At 41.4% G+C, this 21,204-nt stretch overlaps 1 protein-coding gene across 1 annotated transcript in view; it reads right to left on the minus strand.

Annotated features, from left to right (window-relative positions):
• Positions 1 to 21,204, minus strand: part of LOC124119955 — a 64,541-nt gene that overhangs the window by 2,468 nt on the left and 40,869 nt on the right. Inside the window, exons 17-32 of the mRNA XM_048386843.1 lie at positions 20,199 to 20,320; positions 19,820 to 19,952; positions 18,644 to 18,768; positions 16,479 to 16,607; positions 15,900 to 16,073; positions 13,282 to 13,438; positions 12,808 to 12,911; positions 11,019 to 11,144; positions 9,917 to 10,054; positions 8,969 to 9,151; positions 6,960 to 7,167; positions 6,238 to 6,541; positions 5,781 to 5,964; positions 5,088 to 5,295; positions 2,818 to 3,121; positions 1,539 to 1,738 (exon numbers count right to left, since the gene is read on the minus strand). Of these exons, the coding sequence (XP_048242800.1) occupies positions 1,539 to 1,738; positions 2,818 to 3,121; positions 5,088 to 5,295; positions 5,781 to 5,964; positions 6,238 to 6,541; positions 6,960 to 7,167; positions 8,969 to 9,151; positions 9,917 to 10,054; positions 11,019 to 11,144; positions 12,808 to 12,911; positions 13,282 to 13,438; positions 15,900 to 16,073; positions 16,479 to 16,607; positions 18,644 to 18,768; positions 19,820 to 19,952; positions 20,199 to 20,320 (2,799 nt within the window). The remainder of the gene's footprint in view (positions 1 to 1,538; positions 1,739 to 2,817; positions 3,122 to 5,087; positions 5,296 to 5,780; positions 5,965 to 6,237; positions 6,542 to 6,959; positions 7,168 to 8,968; positions 9,152 to 9,916; positions 10,055 to 11,018; positions 11,145 to 12,807; positions 12,912 to 13,281; positions 13,439 to 15,899; positions 16,074 to 16,478; positions 16,608 to 18,643; positions 18,769 to 19,819; positions 19,953 to 20,198; positions 20,321 to 21,204) is intronic.

The raw sequence follows: 21,204 nt of genomic DNA on the forward strand, positions 1-21,204 counted from the left end.
GTAATCATTCGTTCTGTTATACCGAAAAAAAATTTACTTTTAAAGTTTACTCATAAAAAAATGTTTGTGCCAGACGCCATCTTGTTTTCGAGCAGACAAGTCAATGTTCATCACGTGACAGTTCAATACTGATCATGTGACGAGTCAATATTCGAGTTCATTTTCGGTAATAAGATTTGGAGGTCTGCAATGAAATGTATTGTTTCGTCACGTGGTACAGATTAACCAAGGGTATTGCAAGATTCGAAATAGGTGAGGTGAGGTGAGGTGAGGTGAGGTGAGGTGAGGTGAGGTGAAATGGGGTTAAACGTCGCGTTCAAGATTATTGCACTTATATAGCGACGTGCATGAACGTATGTCTGTGTGTGTGTTCTAGTCTGGACTGATTCCGAATTATAGAGCTAACTCACTGAGACACCATGTCGCAGTTTTACATGAATACCCCACTCAGACAAAGTATACCGACTCCGAGCCGACCAGTCGATGTTTTAGCCCCTTAATGCCGAGCGCCAGACAGGGTAACAACAAGTACCATCTTTTAACGTCTGATTCGAAATAGAGGTGTAACAATATTGTATACTTAAGAGTGAACGACTGAGTTTTCTGACGTTAAGAAAAGTGCTTAATCACTGCAGTGAATATAACCCTTGATATATTACTGCAGTGAACATAAGATTTGATATTTCACCGAAGTGAGCATAACACTTTATGTTTCAGCTCAGAGAACACTTTTTCAGAACTATTGTCAAGAGTTACCTCCCGCAAATTGTCTCCCTTTATCTTAAATGTCTGGCCTGCACATAAACTGTGGGCTTATTTTAGGTAAGTTCCATATTGACAGATTTCCATTTATGGAGTTAATTTCGCCTCTTGCTGTTAATTCTTTTGTTTCATTATAAACTTGTTTCGTTAAAACTGTTTAGTTATAAGCTATAAATTGCTCATTTACCTCGTTAAGGTGAATGCTCGTTTCGCAAAACGCCATGTTTTGTATATGATCCGCGTGCATAGCTTCACTTGCAACAGTGGTCTCGAATCTTTTAAGGATATTTCTAAGTTGATTTTGTATATATCATCTTATCAAAATGTATGATATAGAGTATTAACAACCTAAAATATTTTATATTACTTTTGCTTATATTTTTTAGAAGATTTTGCAAACACGGAAATCGTCGCAATTACACATAACACATGTCTCGACACATGAAATATCCTCTATTGATGTGAACCGTTCCAGGCCGTCAGACCACAGCGACATGCAGTCAGCCGTGTCAGCGAGCCTGACCATCCGATCCAATCAGTCCAATAACCACTTAGACCGTGTTATTCCTCAGTGACCTTGGCTCTTTAAGCACTTGCAGCTGTTGTTATGAAGCAGGAAAGGAACATGTTGTAGAAACACACATCAGAGAGAAAGGAGATATACCGAGGAATGTAGACATGGTATTGTAGTTTTCAGGCAGCAAACATTGGCTGTTCAAGTATAAAAAACAAGACACAGCTTGGTAGAATTGGATGATATATTCAACAGGACTCACTGATTTGTCTTCACCTCCCGCCACACTTGCAGCGCGAGGTCTCCGACATATTTGGAGAAGAACTTCCACTGGATGATCTGGCCACCGTGCTGGATACGGAAGTTGTCGTTGATGCCTGAATACACATACCGCCCCGGTCCTACACTCCCTCGACTTATAAGTGGAAGCCAGTTGGTAGGGTACAACTTGTATTTCCTTTCCTGAAGATGTAAGAATAAACGTTCACAGGTTCATGTAAACATCTTCCACAAGCAGGTGCTCGGTTCCAAACAATGATCAAGCAATCACTCAGCATGTCAAATCCTGTTTATGAAGACCATTTGAAGGGATGTCATTGTACAATTATTGAAACTCCTTCAGAATATAGACAACCGAAAGTAGTAGCCGACATTTCGTCCAGATATAACGAGTGATAATTTGATGGTTATACTCGTATTTCATCCATCGGATCTTAATTGATTCTCCCTTGTGAGTGGGTTATTATTGTTATTATCACGACATACTCGTCACTGACTGTATGAACTGGCCTCTGAAACCCATGTGCATATGACAGTAGCGCCCTTCACACAAACTGCTGCTTCTTTCCCTACCTTCTGACATTGCTCGTTGCATGTAATATAATGACACCCACGACAGTAACTTGTTTTTACTGATTCTCTTTGTATTTAGGATATCGTGGAAAATGTTGCCTTTCATTGTACTATAACCGTAAGATGTTGTTTGATAAATTACTGACATGAATAACGTGTAACAAATTCCACGGTGGTGTACTATTGGTACGTAAAAAAGAAAAACATCCTGAAGACCCGGGATGGATTCAAATATGTCAAAAAAGTCGTAAATCAGTTTCTGGTGTCTCCTGACATGATACTTCTGGAGTATTGCTAAAAGCTATGCAGAACGCTTCTCACTCCATCACTCACTCATTCACTCCCATGTTCACTCAACCAACAGGTGGCCAAAGCGTTCGCTCATCATGCTGAAGGTCCTTGTTTGATTCTTGAAGCCAATTTCTGAAGTACCTACAGACGGTATAATCACTTCAGTTCCTTCTTCAGAGATGAATACGACAAAAAACAGAACATTAATTAGAATTGGCTTGTAAAGGGAACTCTGTAAAATGTCCATGTTCGAATTGAATAACGTTTTTGGATTTTCGAATTGGGTATGTTTTGTTGTCACTCACTCTCTCGGGTTGCCCCAGTGGCGGGTCTGCTTATAATGGCAACTGTATATGTCAGCGTTTGTCACTCTACGGTACGTGCTGTAAGATACTTACCGGTCCGACAATTGCTCTGAAGGACATGATGAAACACATCTTCCTGACCGCCTGGTCGTATATCTCCCCACTAACAAAGTAAGAGGGATTCTCCACCTTTGTGTTAATCCAGGATATCTGTGAAGCCTCAGGATGCTTGCTGGCACTGCACATAGTAAAGGCTATCCCTAGGGGAGGGTCATAGTAGTAGATACCGATCAGGTCTCCCTTCTTCACCTGGATACGCTCATACTCAGGGACGTCGAATGTGTCCACCTGTCCGGTCACCTTACTGTCCACCAAGTTGTGGCCAATGAACTCGAATCTGGTCAGGAGATACGTACATATATTACGTTAAGTAGGCGGTTAAACCAAAACTGAATCGAAAGATAACCAGAAATTAGTCTGATCCTGAAACAGTACATTCGGCGAATAACTACAGACAGGCATCCTGCCAAGTATGCAACCAATGTAGGCTTCTAATCATTCAAATATTTTCACAATCTCTGGACTTGACTCACTGACTCCTATTTATTTCCATAACATTATACTATTGTCCTTTCACGGGTAGACTGGATTAACAACTAATTATGGCATGTTTAGACCTCCTGTTGTCAATACATGTATTAGCAATACATACGAAAAAGGGTCCAAAAAAATATGCATAGTTATTTAATCATTTAAACCTGGTTCATGAGGAGTGAGGATCTATTTTGGAACAGTACTAATTCACTCAGCAATAAAACACATTCATTAAGTATCATCAACGCTTCATTTTGGCACTTTCGTTGGTAACAATATATATATATATATATATATTTAAGAATTGACCTTTACTTTGTGTGACTTCATTGGAGTATGAACCTTCATAGAGTGAGGGACAAACTGTATGAACGTCGGAGCTTGCGACACAATCACAATTTCTTACCTCAAAGAATGTTAGCCAAGATCTAAACACGTTTTTTTTTAGTTCGTGTGACTTCATGTTTACACTGACAGTCAAACGACAACCAGCTATATCACGGAATAAAATAGTTCCCCCAAAAGAGAGGTGACATGAGCGTATGGATGCAGAACTTGCTCTTCAGAAACATCTTATGCAACACGTGTGTTCACATAATATCCCCATTAGATGAGAAAGGTCTGTAATGAACTACCTCAGTAAGACAGCCACAATGACAGCGCGTCGTAATACATTTACATCAAGTACAAGACGTCAAAATGGCCAACGCGATAAACGTGACGGGAGGATTTCAGAAGTTGTTAACGAGCCTGTGGCGGTTACATGTGTTAGTCATCATTTATCAACTGACCGATTATTGAAAGGTGATTAAAGATGCGTCAAACAGACACCAAGGTAAATTCGTAGATTACTGGAGACGGTCACTGTCAGCCTAGACACAGATCGAGTCGATGCTGACGATAGTTTGGATGTGCATTTTTTCGTTTGTTCATTAGGTCATATATATATATGACATATCTTTTATAAAACTATGAAATACACAGTGTGACGCCTGGCACTGGCTCCAAGTGACTTAAGCATTACTTAGTTCAGTATGGCGTGTCGATTGGAAGAAGGACGATAGATCGTCGAACGATTCAATGGTGAAGGTAAGCTGAAATAGTCTTTGACGTGGCGTTCAAGATTCTTGCATTTATGTAATGACGTGCTTGAGGCTGGATGTGGTTACCATCCCAAATGAACTGTTGAAAATAATATACGCATTGGAAGGTTCCCCATCACCGTCTCCGTAACTTACACTTAAATGTAGTGTAATTGGATTTATCGACTAGTTGTTGTGTCAATTCATTTTAAAGGACTCAAACACGAAGCTATAATGTAGAACGGTATGACAATAATAAAATGGTGACTTTGAATCTAACACTCTGAACAATCGAAAATGATTCACTCAACGTCGTTTACCCATTCTGATGGTTTATTTGTTTGTTGTTTACCGTCCCACTCAGCAATACTCCAGCTTTATGACGGCGGACTGTATATAATCGACAGACAATCTAGTGACTGTAATCAAGAGCAACGATGCACGCAATTGGGATACGATGACAAGCATCAACCAAGTCAGCAAGCCTGACCAACTGACACAGTTTGTCGCCTCTTACGACAAGCATGGGTTGCTGAAGACCTATTCTACCTCAGATCTTCAGGGTAATCGTGAGGGTGAAAATGGATATATAATACAATGTATGTATTTCAGTTAAATCGAAATTAGATAGTTATGAAGCGGAAATTGTCTACACCACTTATTCAAATGCATGAACAGCAAACTTACTTTCGACTTCCGGCATCAGACCGTGGTCTCCAGACCTGCAGCAGTGCTCTCCCTTGTCTGGTCGAGAAGAACTGCCACTGCACGACCTCACCATCTCTGTTGATTCTCATCAGGTCGTTGTCGCCCATGTAGCTCCAATACTTGCTGCCGTCGGTAGGACGCGCTATCAGGTCCACGTTGTTACTGGGCGTTACTGACATTGATGTGTCTAAAATGGTATCATTATGAATTACATTGTTTCCTGACTCCAGTGTGGGAATTCCATCAGCTGATGTAGAATGATTACATGTAGTGCATACACTGTGACGACATGAGATTGAGTGAATACGCCCATGATGCTTCAAGATTTGTATGGTGTGATGTCGACAATACTAGGAATCACTAAAAGGACGAATCTGGAATTGGAACCCGCAATCATCATTATCGGACGAATCTATTAGCGGATACTGGCGTGCCACGATATAACATTTTTCTACATTTATATGCCTATTCTATTCCTGTAAATGCTGTAATAAACATTTGTCCTTTGGTCTTGTTATACAAACGTTTAATGGACATGTTGGAAGTTTTGAAAAGCAATTTGTTATGTGTCCAAGTAAAAACACTTGGCATCTTGTTAGAGAACAATTATAAATATTCTACCTCAAAAGAACAACCACCCTCCCTCGGGATATTTAATGGACGGCCCCTTACCTTCACAGATGAGTTCTTCGCCTTCCATTTGACCACTTCCCAGGCACTTCCTCTGCGCGTCTCCGCTCAGTCGGTCATATCCGCCTTTGCACGCATACTTGACTACCGTAGCAATCCGGACGGGGTTGGTTGTTGTTTTCAAGATGGCGTTAGGATGGGCAGGAGGAACATCACACGTGACCACCTTCGTCAACAAATCGCACAGTGAGTGAATAGCGTCATCAGTTAGGGAATTTTGTTCTGCTGAGGTAACTTGTGTGAGTGACGGGTGCTTTACGGTGGGGAATGACATCATTGGCCATTTCGCGAACACTGGTGTCATCACTGCTTTTCTGAGATTCCTCCCTATAACTTTCACCTCTATGTTTCTTCGAGTCTCTGTTACAAAGTATTATAGTATTAGTTTTCATGATAGACTACAACGAGTAGTTTACCTGATTCAAGTCAAGATACTTACAGGACCGACCCAGGCTCTGAAGGACATGATGAAGCACTTGTTCTTGTTTGCTCGTGTGTAATGTTGGCCGGGAGTGAAGTAGTCCATGTCTGAAATTATTTGGTTGATCCACGACATGTTGGCTGCCTCGGGCGTCAGTTCGTTGTTGCACTTGGTGAAGGTTATACCAATCAGAGGGTCAAAGTAGTGGATGCCGATCACGTCGCCAGGTTCAACAGGGATGCGATCGTTGATGGGGACATTCAGGACCTCCATACGTCCAGTTTTCTTTGTGTCCAGTAGGTTCTGACCAATGAACTCAAACCTACACACGAGAATTACATGTGCGATATAACACATATATCATATCGAGGACATGTGCCGTGAGTGAGGCTTTAAGCCACTCTCAGAAACCTTAAAATAATATCACACTTGGCGATACGAGAAATAGGCTTCATACATTGTACCCATGTGGGGAAAAGAAACCCTTGACTCCGGCGTGACGAGCGAACGCTTTAACCACTTCGCCACCTCAACACCATGAATACGACAAAGTATGGACTAGATCTACAGTGATGTTCAGTGACAAAGTTGACCATAACTGTAACAAATAGCTTAACGTTCAATGACGGGAACGGCCTGCAGTTCTGTTCCACAAAGCGAATGGGGTTTATGAGTCTTAGAGGCTGTCAACAGAGACATAGGACAAAGAAACAAAAGAAACTATTGAACTGATATCTTACTTTCTTTCTCCCACGTCGCTTCTTGGCCGCCACACCTGGAGCATTGCCTTCCCTGCTGTTGTAGCATAATATTCCCATTGGGTAAGATCGCCTTCACGGTTGATCCTCATGAGGGCGTTGTCACCGAGGTAAGCATAGTACTTATTACCGTATTCAAGTCGGGCGACGAGGTCCACGTTGTTGCTGGGAGTTACTGACGTTGCCACAGCTGCATGTTTAGTGCAACGGCGTTAAAGCGAAATGTAACCCCAATACATATTTATGTATTTGTCAGGGCTTTGAAACAAACAGGAGACGCATTTGGACATGGGCGTCGCATAAATAATATCACAATAAAACGTGTTTGGGGGGGTTAACGCTGCTTTGAACAGTGTGCCGGTTATATAACGGCATTCCAGATTAATGTGATTCGACTGCAAGACATGCTTCTTAGGTACCCACAGTGCAGTCCAGCAACTTACTACCCATGCATACTCATGTAATTGTACAGAGCTTAACACAGCAAAAGTTGTGCATGTGGTGAGGGTTATTTGTCAAATTACATACTTAAACCGGACCTGTGGAGATCCGGGGTAGAATAGGTCTTCCGCAACCCATGTTTGCCGTTAAAGGCGACTATGCTTTTCGTAAGAGGCCACTAACGGGATAGGGTGGTCAGGCTCACTGACTTGGTTGATGCATGTCATCGATCCCAATTGCGTTGATGCTCATGATATAAATCACTGGATTGTCTTACAGACCGCCGTCATATTGCTGGAGTGCGGCGTTAAATAACAAACCAACTCAAACAACATACTTAAATGGTTTCACCAAAAGGGGGCGAAATAAAACCATTTAACATTCATTATTTGTGAGATAATGAAATAAACATGAAGATTGTTGATGGGATATATGCACAATCATCAGTCTGTTTCAACAAGGGATTGTAATCTGAATGTGTGTTCATCAGCTGATTATTTGCAGCCAATAGGTAGCAGTGTTGTTCTTCTTATGTTGGATAGTTTGTTTGCTAAGCGACTAATGTCACGCTCAAGAATTTCTTGTCAACTGAAACAACTCGATTCTGGATCCAACCGATTTTTACAATTCAGTATTCACCAACCTGATTGTGTTGTCCTGTGGGGTAAAATTAGTTAGATCTAATTACTATTGCGGGGCATATTTTAAGAATTTTTGTTTTGTTGTTGTTTAATGCCGCACTGAACAATATTCGATGACATGTATCAACCAAGCCAGCGATCCTGACCACCCGGTCCCGTTAGTCGGCTCTATGACAAGCATAGTCACCTTTTACGGCAAGCATGCTGAATACCTATTCTATCCTGGATCTTCATGGGTCCATTTTTAGGAGAGAGAAAGAAATTTATTTTACGACAATAGCAGCATTCGTTAAACATGACACAGCGTGCATTTTGTAAATAGGAATGCCTACTGAAATCGTACGGAAACAACTTCATTTGTGTGTAGTACACATCCTTCAATCATATGCAGGCGTTCACAACTGTAGCTGGAGTTTTATCATGCAAACATATATTAAATGTCCTGGTATTAAACATTGTATATTGTAATGGTTCACTGTGGTCCTGTTAATGTGTTATAGGTCCTGGCATTGACCATTGTTTATTTTAATGGTCCATTTTGGTCTTTTAAAGATATGTAATATGAGCATTGTATATTGTAATGTTTTGCTGTGGTTTGTGGAAGTATGTTATATGTCCTGGCATGGACATTGGATATGGTAATGGTATATTGCGGTTTGTGGGAGTATGTGATATGTCCTGGCATTGAACATTGTATAATCTAATGGTTCATTGTGGTTTGTGGAAGTATGTAATATGTCCTGGCAATCGACATTGGATATTGTAATGGTTCATTGTGGTTCTGCAGAAGGCGTTGTCAGAACCATTCATGTAAATGATGAAGAGGTAAGAAATAGGTTGGAAACGTCGTTATAAACAATGAAGAAGTTGTTATCCATAAAGCGTTCACCAAGGTTTATGTTTACGTACCTTCACAAACAAGGTCTTCCCCACTCAACTGACCACTAGCAAGACACGCCCTTTCTGGATGACCACTCTGTCGTACATGGCCATCCTTGCACCTGTACTGGACCACATGACCACGTGGAACCTTGTCGGTCGCCCCCTCCAATATGACGTTAGTTGAGGCTGCGGCTACCAAACAGGTGAGGGCTGGAATAGAGAGTACAGTGTAGTACAGTAAAGTATAGTGCAGACATCTGCTCTACAATGTTGGAGAGAGGGTGGGTAGGTGGAAGAGCAGTGAGCAAAACTTTACCTATGTCACGGTTGCCCTTAAATGACCAAGTCTGGGTGATGTAACCAGCCCCAAAAGTAGAATAATATAGAATGGAAACTGTGATGAGGTCTACAAGTGTTTCCGGGAGGTAACACCTAAAGACATAACTCTATTACACGCACGTGAAGAGATCAACTGTTTAATAAATATACATCTGTATTACACATTGTGTAATACAAAAGCGCGTGCATATGCACTGAGGGAACAAATTTCACTAATAAATATTGAAAGCTCCAACTATCCCTCGGCTTATTCAACGAGATTGCATGAAGCGATGATAGATCACTGACGGGGGCTTATTCACACTCGATGGCCCAAACAACCTTGTTGATAGCCTGACGTCACATGACATTGCTTCGTCGGTGTGTCTTGCAACAAAAGTTCACAAATTATGTCACAGGATCTTGTGATTGTAAACTTTGTTGTGCAGGACAGTACTGTTTCGCTCGTCAGATATCAGAACTATTAACGAGTTTCAAACAATTAGTATTACACGGGAGCTATATGTACTACATGACATATGAGCATTACCAGATGGTAGCAACGGAATGTTGGATGCACGTTAAGAAATGAAGGGAAGTCCTATACCGCAATGGACTTTTGAAATGCAAACTGTTTTAGACAAGAATATAACATACATGAACCGCTTTCGTTACAAACTCCACACGTTAGAGGGCACTGCTCCCCTGCAAACTTGTCATACTCCACACAGGCCTTAGGCGATGATTTCAGGATTGTGTTACAGTCCTGTCTCCGGTCCACACAGATGGAACGACCTGAAGGCAACAACTTTATCAGTAGCAAACAACACAGAGACTGAAGGCAACAACTTTATCAGTAGCAAACAACACAAAGACTGAAGGCAACAACTTCATCAGTAGCAAACAACACAAAGACTGAAGGCAACAACTTCATCAGTAGCAAACAACACATTGACTGAAGGCAACAACTTCATCAGTAGCAAACAACCCAAAGACTGAAGTCATTATTATATGTAAACAGATTCGATTGAAAGAATTGCTCTACCAGTCGACGTTCTAATAATACTGATAATTCCATTTGACTAAGCCACACAGCGTGTATATTATTTTAGGTAAGGATGAAGATAAAACTAGATATGGCTCATAAAAGATGTAAATGCAGATTACATGTACAGCCTGCTCACCAGTAGAAACATGAACCAACTGCCTTATACCTCTAAGAAACATAAGCTTTGTGTCTGGTGTGATCAGCTCACATCACATATATCATATACGCGTGTATCAAGGACAGTTGAGATATATTATCAAAGGAAATCGTTCTTTGTCGACATGGGATGCACGCAAGACAGAATGATATAACTGAATACAGGTCACTCTCTGCATTTTACAACATAACGAAATATTGATATATTATCCATACAGGCTACTATTTGAATATTATTGCATTGGTACATCTAAGCTACTTTGTGAAACCTCAGGGGCAACATGAAAGAAACATTGATGTATTGTTCATCCAAGCTTTTATTTGTAGGATGAATGATGAACAAAAGTAACTTGTATGGATGATACATCTTGTCCATATGGGCTGCAGGTACAAGCAATGATGAACGTCTTCACAGAAGACATATTTTCACTAAGGTTACTTTCAGCAAAAGGTTCATCCTATGCATTTGGAAAGTACATATGTACACTGCGGTGTGCTGTTCCGCCCGTTAGTATTGTTATGGTCCAAAGTTAAGTCAAGGTGTTATATACTCACTGTCTCTCTTCCTGCTACAGACAAACGTACGCTCAGAAAAACAGTACATGTCATTCCACAGATGCTGGTGTTTCTCTGTATAAGCTTCTACACAGTCCTGGTTGTTGGCGAAGTTGTTCGGCTTACCTGGACAGAAGTAGTGGGTGAGTGAGTGTTTAGCGCCGCTTTAAACAGTATTCAGTTACATGTTATAGTTGTGCTTGTTCAATGTCAACATTTATTATTACCCCCAGAAAGTGTTTTTGTTTTGTTTTGTTTTTTGGGTTTATTACACCTATATGACGGCGATCTGTAATTAATGGAATCTGGACCAGACAATCAAGTGATTGAGAGTGATAGAAGTGAATCAAGATAAATTCGACGACTGAGGTATGGATCAAGAAAGGACGTAATTCTAAATTAACGTAAAACACGTCCCATTCTAAATTTGGAAATCCATTTGTCCAGAAACTCTCCATGCTGTGGCCAGTCTCTATCAAAGGTATTTACAAAATTGAACAAGCTGTTCTCATTGGTCCATAAAAAGGAAGAAAAAATGTAATTTTGTTTTTGAAAACTCAAAATTAAAACTATATCGCCCATGGATGAGAATATTTTCATTTGCTCAAAACTCATCTTTTTCTTTGGCAAATACATAAAGGTTTGTCTACAAGCATCGTGACACATGATTTAACTCATTTTTACTTAATCCAACTAATTTGAGACGTTATTATAATATTTCGCAAATGGGCGAAAAGGTTTGGAACATGGGCGAGAATATTTTCCTTTGCGCAAAAGCTCGTGTTAATCAAAGTTTAAATACATAGTTTATTTTTTTAGTTTTTTGAAGATTATTTTCTTCCTTTGTATGTACCAATGAGAAAAGCATGTTCAATTTTGTAATTACCTTTGACAGAGACTGGCCACAGCGTGGAGAGTTTCTGGACAAATGGGTTTCCAGAATTAAAATGGGGCGTTGTTATCCATTAAATTGTGTCTATCTTGTCATCCGTCAACTTCTAAGTAATGCCCATCAAACAACTGATTTTCAGTGATTCATTCATGCGAAATTGTCACCACTATTTTGCCTTTTACACCTACTTGAGGCTGATTATACTCTGTCGTTGACGTTGTATATTTCAATATATTAACTTAATGTATTTGAAATAAATTGTAATAATGCCATGTGAATTTGCAAAAATATGAAAGCATCTTGAAATTGTGTAATCTCAGAAAACACGTAAGTTAAATTCTTGATCCATGGGACATTTGTCACTCACTTGCACCTCTTCAAAGGTTCAGCACAATTTGTCAAAAATGAAAGCAAATGACAACTGAAGAAGAAGAAGACATTATCTGAAATAATGGACTTCCTTGTTGAAAACATATGTGTAAAATTTGGGATAAGATATCCCCATTGGCATCACTTTGGCTCCCCTTCTTGCTGAATAGTTTCTTTATGCATATGAATCGGGATATTGCAGGGATTGGCAAAATCAAGACACAGGAAATTATCCAAGACGTTTAACTCAAGCTTCCGGTATATGGCTGATCTGTTATCGTTGAATAATTGTCAAATGGCCAAGTCCCTTCGAGTGATTTACCCACCTGAACTAGAAATAATAGGGACCAGTGAAACATCAGCATTCATATTTAGATACATGTGCATAGCTTGTTTCAAAAAGCTTAAAACATTTCCAAAAACTGACGCATCAGTGATTTGCTGGGTTTTTTCTTGCATTGACATTTCGTACTTTCCTTGCACATACTGCATACTATCCTTGAAATGAATAAAGATGCACCGACATACCACCTTCCCAGTTGGTCCAGGTAAAGGGGGCACCATCCGACCACTTGAACGACCCTTCAGTGTCAATATCTGTGCCACCGATCCAAATCAATTTTTTCTTTTCCCTGAAACCCATGTGTCATCGTTTCAGCAGTTGTTTATATTCATGCAGGTGACTGTGACTAACACTTATTGTAAAGCGAAGCTCGGTTGTTGTTATATATATGATATATATTTATCTTTTCTTAACAAAAAGCATGTTAATCTCATGGAGTGACCTGCCAAAGTTGATATTGGAAAGCGTGGCCAGAATGTTGCTTGACGAGAACAGGCGAATATTCTTTATTTATCTTATATTTTCTTACTCGTCTGTACGTCCAGACCGCCAGTAGTTCGCGACCAGATCGCCAATAGATCGCGACGAGATCGCCAATAGTTCGCGAGTTACTGAGAGGATCATAGCCGGCTATATCAATCCTGTTGGCTAATTCTTACCGTAAACCTGATACAAATTCTAGTTCCTTCATGTCCTTGGTGGGGGCAACTATAGCTCCCAGCGTCTGACAGTGGGAAACGGCATCAGCATAGTTCTTCTCCACGTTGACGTACACGAAACAGTCGCCGTTGTAGAACTTCCAGCCATTGGGGCAACCTGGGAAAGTCAGACACAAATATAGCAACCTTTTTAATTGTTTATTAAATAGTGGTCATTTCTCATCAGTTTGGTCAGTTGGCGCTGTGGTACCTTTACATAAAGAAGGGAAGTGTGGGTGACTGGAAAAAATAAGGGGTATAACTCTGTTGAGCAATTTTGAGAAATTATTTATTAATTACCAACGTTTTAGGCTTTAGATTATTTAAAATATCACATTAATTCTACGTTATATTTGAGATAACACTTTCTTTGTCAAGTACATGGACTCAACCTAAAAAAGTACTAGAATCTGTACTTTACTAAGTTACTTTACTCAGTTCTTCACAGAATTCCAATGTTAGTTTGCAAGAAATGCATAAGGCATCAGTTGAATCAAGAAGTCAGTGGTTAAATGAAATATGAAGTATATGAGAGAAATGTTTTTAGATGTATGGTTACACCCACAAGATGTCAACAGTCAATGTTTCCTTAATATTTTGAAACATAGTTTACAAGATCATTTCACTTCGGATTGATTCTGAAATGTCCGAGAACTTTCTTCAATGCCAGTATATAAACAAATAAACTAAAGTTGAGAATAGAACCATATCTGCACAAAGTTAAGTAACACAAACATTAGAATTGTACAACCAAGATTGAGACTTTCCTCACACTCTTTACACATGGGAGTAGGGAGTACAGAGTAGCAGATTAAAAGGATATGATATATTGTATTTTGTTAGTTGTGATTTAGAGGATGAATATCATTTTCTACTCTGACCTCTGTTTGAAACTGAAGATTTACAAATTTTCCGAAGCCCTATCATGTACAACTATCTGCAATAAGTTTATACAACTTTCTTCATGCGATATATTGAGTGTATTGAAGTCCCTTAGCGAGTATGCTTATGAAACGCATATCATGAAAAAAACAATATCATATCTACTTTAGTATGTATATGTATAGAATTCAAAGGTAGGCATTTAATCAATATATATATATATTTCCATCATCCTCGTTATCAGGGGGCACGGGTGGCCCAGTCGTCTAAGGCGCCGCGATTCGCCAGAAACCTATGATTGTTGGTTCGAATCCCGGTTTGCCCCGATTATGTTTCTAGGTTTGTCAGCACCATACCCGTGCTCGTGGGTTTCACCAGAGTGGTAAACGTCTGAGATCAGCATCACTTCGGGCTTTCCTCCCACATTAAGCTGTCACGCCATGATATAACTGGAATATTGTTAAAAGCGGCGTTAAACCCAACTGACTCACTCACTCACTCACTCATCCTCGTTATCAGTACAATAATAACTTTTCACAAACATGGATGACAAGAAGCCAATTCTGGCTAGTGTTAATAAAGCTGTCTGTCTGTATGTTTGTCTGTCTGTTAAAGCACGACACAATAGATGATTGTACGACAATATCATGTCTGCTAACCAGTTCCTCGCTAATGACTTGTCATCGTACTTGACGGTGTGAATAGTTGCCCAAACTAGCAATCAAGAATTGTCTGGTTCAGACTCGAATATTTAAAGACGCAGTCATAAATGTGGAATCGTGCGACGTGCGGCGCTTAACAACAAAAAAACAAACATATAAACAGAAAACGCAGATATATCCATATGTACATGGCAGACCAACATTAGAAAACAAAAAGCATAGATGCTTTGTTCATGCGATATTTTGAGTGTATTGAAGTATGCTCATGAAAAACATCTTGTGTTTGTTTGTTTGTTGTTTAACGCCGCACTCAGCAGTATTTCCAGCTGTGTGACGGCGGTCTGTAAATAATCGATTCTGAACTAAACAGTCCAGTAGGTGACATCATGAGCATCAATTCACGCAATTGGGATCGATGTAATGCTTGAACCAAGTCAGCGAGCCTGACCACCCGATCCCGTTAGTCGCCTTTACGACAAGCATAGTCGCCTTTTACGGTAAGTATGGGTTGCTGAAGACCTACTCTACCGCGGATCTTCACGGGTCTCAATAATTTATACATATAGACTGTAAGTGTATACTTTAGAGCACAATATCCTTGAATATTTATGTATCTACAATTTATGAATTGCCAGCATCCTCGTCGTCAGTGCAATACTTACTTTTTACAAACATGTATGACCAGAAATTGATTTTCGCTTGTGTCAACAATGCTTTTCTGTCTGACTGTCTGTTTGTTAAAGCAAGTCACAATAGATGATGGCTGATTGTTCGACGATATCATGACTTCTTACCAGTTTCTCGCTAATGACTTGTCATCGTACCCTGAATAGTTGCCAAAACAATCACTCAAAAATTGTCTGGTTGAGACTCGAGTATTTGAAGACACAGTCATGAAGGTGAAATAGTGCAACGTGCGGCGTTAAACAACATTGCAAAATACATACACAGAAAACCCAGATATATCCATGTATACATGGCATACCAACATTAGTATATAAAAAGCATAGATGCTAGGAAGACAGTTCTACTCACTTCCACACACATATCCTCCGGGGGACCACGTCCCGTCTGTCAAACATGTCCTGGTGAGGGTGTCTGTACCAGATTTACATTTGAACTGGACGGTATCCCCGGGGTTGTAGCTGCAATTCAGCGTCGTCACAGGGTCAGCGTCAGCAGCAACGTTGGGTGCAGAACATGTCGTTACTGTAAGATTCAAATGTGCAATTATATGAACAAACATACGTGATAGTGTAGATGACATTTGTGAATCCGACTCTCGCTCGCCCTGCTACTTGTTTTTAAAAAATCTTTTTCAGCCCAATAACCGTGTTCGGGTATCACCAAAATGGTAAACGTCTAAAACTTGCATCTCTTAAAGCTGTCCTCCTACATCAAGCTGACTGACATGCTGGTGAAGACTGCGTTATACGCAGAGTCATTCACGAAAAACGTTTAAGACTTTCCTTACTTATAACCTTATGATGAAAGGATCACGATATATTAGGATCAAGCATGGTTGTGGGACTTCGTTTTCTTGCATGGGTCTTATGTATAAGTGTCAGTGAAGTATGGACACACAGGTGTGAGGCTTGGACAGGTAAATATTACCTGGGGTTACAGGTACATTGGGCGTGTCGCACGTTCTGGCACAGCCAGCCCTCGCCTTCGTCTGATCCTTCTCGCAGAAGCCTGCCTCCTTTAGTTCCGCACAGTCAGGGTAGTTGTCGAACTTGCTCTCTTGAAAAGCATCACACTCGAAATATCAATTAAATTAATTTCTGCTTACAGCTCATCAGATTTGATAGATACATAATACAGGTGGGCCATGAGATGGAGAACGTACACAATCACACCACATCAATTATCAGTGTCAGTCCGAATACATTTACCTTAATTAAACAGTTGGTGGACTATAGATGTAGGCACGGTACAAGTATGACGACATGGGTTCTTCTGACAATATGGTTTGATATATAGTTTCCGGAGATCACTTAACACAGGACATTATGATATGAAATGTTTCTGAACAGCCCAGACATTACATTTCCTGAAAGATGCTCGTAGACGTTTCTCCCAATATCGAGCTGCTTCGACATGCATCACTTTACAGGTATATGGCCTTAATCTTCGTTATGTGTTGAGTAGCTAGATACACCAGGGAAAGGATCTTCTGACTTCTGAAATATTACAGCTCTTGTAAGACAACATAAACCCTGTTAATGTCCTTATACAGTATTTTGTATTGGAGTTGAAAGTGTATCAACCTGAGACAGATAGATAGGGCGATGGACACACGTCACAGTAGTCCTGATGGACATAGAATGGACACTCACCCATCTGGAATCCATCACAGTACTCCCTGATGGACAGACACTGGACACTCACCCAGCTGGGACACATCACAGTAGTCCCTGATGGACAGACACTGGACACTCGCCCAGCTGGCACACATCACAGTACTCCCTGATGGACAGACACTGGACACTAACCCAGCTGGCACACATCACAGTAGTCCCTGGTGGACAGACACTGGTCACTCATCCAGCTGGCATCCATCACAGTACTCCCTGATGAACAGACACTGGACACTCATCCAGCTGACACACATCACAGTAGTTCCTGATGGACAGACACTGGACACTAACCCAGCTGACACACATCACAGTAGTCCCTGATGGACAGACACTGGTCACTCATCCAGCTGGCATCCATCACAGTACTCCCTGATGAACAGACACTGGACACTCATCCAGCTGACACACATCACAGTAGTCCCTGATGGACAGACACTGGACACTCACCCAGCTGGCACACATCACACTGATGGACAGACACTGGACACTAACCCAGCTGACACACATCACAGTAGTCCCTGATGGACAGACACTGGTCACTCATCCAGCTGGCATCCATCACAGTACTCCCTGATGAACAGACACTGGACACTCATCCAGCTGACACACATCACATTAGTCCCTGATGGACAGACACTGGACACTCACCCAGCTGGGACACATCACAGTACTCCCTGATGGACAGACACTTGACACTCACACAGCTGGCTCACTTCACAGTACTCCCTGATTGGCAGACACTGGACACTCACCCAGCTGGGACACATCACATTACTCCCTGATGGACAGACACTTGACACTCACCCAGCTGGCTCACTTCACAGTACTCCCTGATTGGCAGACACTGGACACTCACCCAGCTGGGACACATCACATTACTCCCTGATGGACAGACACTGGACACTCATCCAGCTGGCACACTTCACAGTACTCCCTGATTGGCAGACTGGACACTCACCCAGCTGGGACACATCACAGTACTCCCTGATGGACAGACACTGGACACTCACCCAGCTGACACACATCACAGTAGTCCCTGATGGACAGACACTGGTCACTCATCCAGCTGGCACACATCACAGTACTCCCTGATGGACAGACACTGGACACTCGCCCAGCTGGCACACATCACACTGATGGACAAACACTGGACACTCACCCAGCTGGCACACATCACAGTAGTCCCTGATGGACAGACACTGGACACTCACCCAGCTGGCTCACTTCACAGTACTCCCTGATGGACAGACACTGGACACTCACCCAGCTGGCACACATCACAGTACTCCCTGATGGACAGACACTGGACACTCACCCAGCTGGCACACATCACAGTACTCCCTGATGGACAGACACTGGACACTCACCCAGCTGGCACACATCACAGTAGTCCCTGATGGACAAACACTGGACACTCACCCAGCTGACACACATCACAGTAGTCCCTGTCGCACTGCCCCTCGTACACTCCCGTGTAGCACCACGGCCGGAACGTGTTGTCGGGGTTACGGCAATAATTCTCTTTCAAGTTGGCATCAAAGTCACTGAACAAATGATGACGATGATGATAATAATAATATTAACATAAACGACAATGACGATGCTGCTATTGAGAATATTAACAACCATGCTACTACTACTACTACCACTACCACCACTACTACTACTAATACTACTACTACTACTACTACTACTACTACTACTGCTACTGTGGCTCTCTGAACGACCACTGCATCGTTTGAGAAGGTAAGTAACCCTGCAGAGTCCTTCACTTTGATGAAATCGGCCGGCCTGAAAAATGACACAGAAGGCTTTCTGTTTGCTGCTCAAGACCAGTGAATTCCCAATCGAAACCGTCAATGTGTGATTTTACATCAAAATGGAAATATGAAATGTAGATCATGCAATGCATTTAATGAGACTGTCCAACACATTGTCAGTGGATGCCTAGCTCTGGCACAAACACAGTATCTTAAAGGACATGCTGGTTTTGCTGGATTCTTGTATTACCCTCACTGCCATGCTTGTGACTCCATCCATGTACGACCCAGAATGTGTAGAGGGCGTCATGGAAAATGATAATTATAAAATTATTTGGAATAGGACCGTATACAGCCTCAGACGTATCCAGCCAACAAACCTGATCTTGTCCCTTTTGATAAAGCTAAATGGAATCATTCATATCATTGAAGTCTCTGTCCAATCTGAAACTAATGTGATTGACAAGATTCAGGGAAAAACATTGCAAATGTGCTGACCTCGCTTGCATGCCAAGTATCAATGTTTTCGACTCCATTGTTCTCGGGGTACCTCCAAATCTGTTGACTGGCATTGGGAGAGTCTGTCAGGATAAGAGCCCGTCTGACGCTGTCGGTAATGCCGAAAGCTGCAGCGTTGTTAAGTCTTCACATACCCCGAGAAAGCTCTTTGTGGGTTCCACAAGGCAGCATTCGCTGTCTGGACTGCGTGCAAGGGGAAAGGGTCCTGACCTGATTCTTAACCTAACCAGCCTGACTGTGCGAGCAAGCTTTATTACATTGCATTCTTGATTGTGACAGTTGATACTTTCATGTTCAGTTCAAAGAGGGATTTTACCTTGGATTAAACAGGTGATGTGGGCACGTGGTTGTTTCACTCCAAGGAAGACAGGTCTTGCGACCTCGCGTGAACGAGACATTCCCGTTGTACGTGACGCCCTTGTCATCCATCCTGTAGCAGTGATTTTCAGCTGAAGAATTCACAGAAGGAATACTTGACATGAACGCGTGTAAAAGAAGTGAACCTAATCAAATGACCTGATCTCATTATGTTTGGGCGTGCTCGGAAACATTGCTGTGGCAGTAGAGACTGTTGTAAATGTAGAAATAGTTATAGTCAGTAGCACCAAACACTTGACAATAACTCGATTAAATACAGTTTACAGGGATATATTTAGAAAAAAAACAACAACAAACAAATGTATAAACAAACGTACGTGTGACCAGACTGATTTGGGCCTGGAAGCCCTTCCTCTGCCCCTCGGGTGTAGTCCGGAGATTGAGAGACAGCGTGTTCCGTACAGTCCGGATAGTGCGGTGCAGGGACTCCCCACAGTATCTGAAGAAGCAGGTGATAAGGCACATATATTCCTTTACAGTAATTACGGTACATCACAGTATCTGAAGACGCAGATGACAAGGCACATATATTCCTTTACAGTAATTACGGTACATCACAGTATCTGAAGACGCAGGTGACAAGGTGCATATATTCCTTTACAGTAATTACGGTACATCACAGTATCTGAAGACGCAGGTGACAAGGCACATATAATCCTTTACAGTAATTACGGTACATCACATTAGCTGTAGATGAAGGAGGTGACAAGGTGCATATGTTCCTTTACAGTAATTACGGTACATCACAGCATCTGTAGATGAAGCAGGGGACAAGGTGCATATATTCCTTTACAGTAATTACGGTACACCACAGCATCTGTAGATGAAAGAGGTGACAAGGTACATATATTCCTTTACAGTAATTACGGTACCCCACAGTATATTTAGTTGCCGTTTTGGCAACTTGCTTAACAGTTCCTGTTATTGAAACTATATGTAATGAATATGCAGAGAATGTAAAGAAGATTATTATGATAAAGAAGTCAAGCTGATATTCTCTTTCGGCTTTCTTTTTATGCCGTTTCCTTTTAGTTCTTTTCAGTGGCATCAGAGCTTAATGTGGAAGAAAGACACAAGTGATGGAGGAGGGGGAAATAAATATTCCTTGTTTCATTTATAACATATGTTTATGAGTCACTAACAAATAATGACGACACCAGGTAGTTGCGAAAAGGTGAATATATCCTGCTCCACCGGTGGCGTGTATGGTGCCCACGAACCAAGACTGATAATCAAGGAGAACCACGATCGTTGGCTTCTGGCATGCCTTAGGGACGTCACACAACATAGCGCCATTGACGCCTGTGCCACCCCTGCCCCCTA

Source organism: Haliotis rufescens, unplaced genomic scaffold, assembly GCF_023055435.1.
Source record: "Haliotis rufescens isolate VD_foot unplaced genomic scaffold, xgHalRufe1.0.p SCAF_61, whole genome shotgun sequence".
NCBI lineage: Eukaryota > Metazoa > Mollusca > Gastropoda > Lepetellida > Haliotidae > Haliotis > Haliotis rufescens.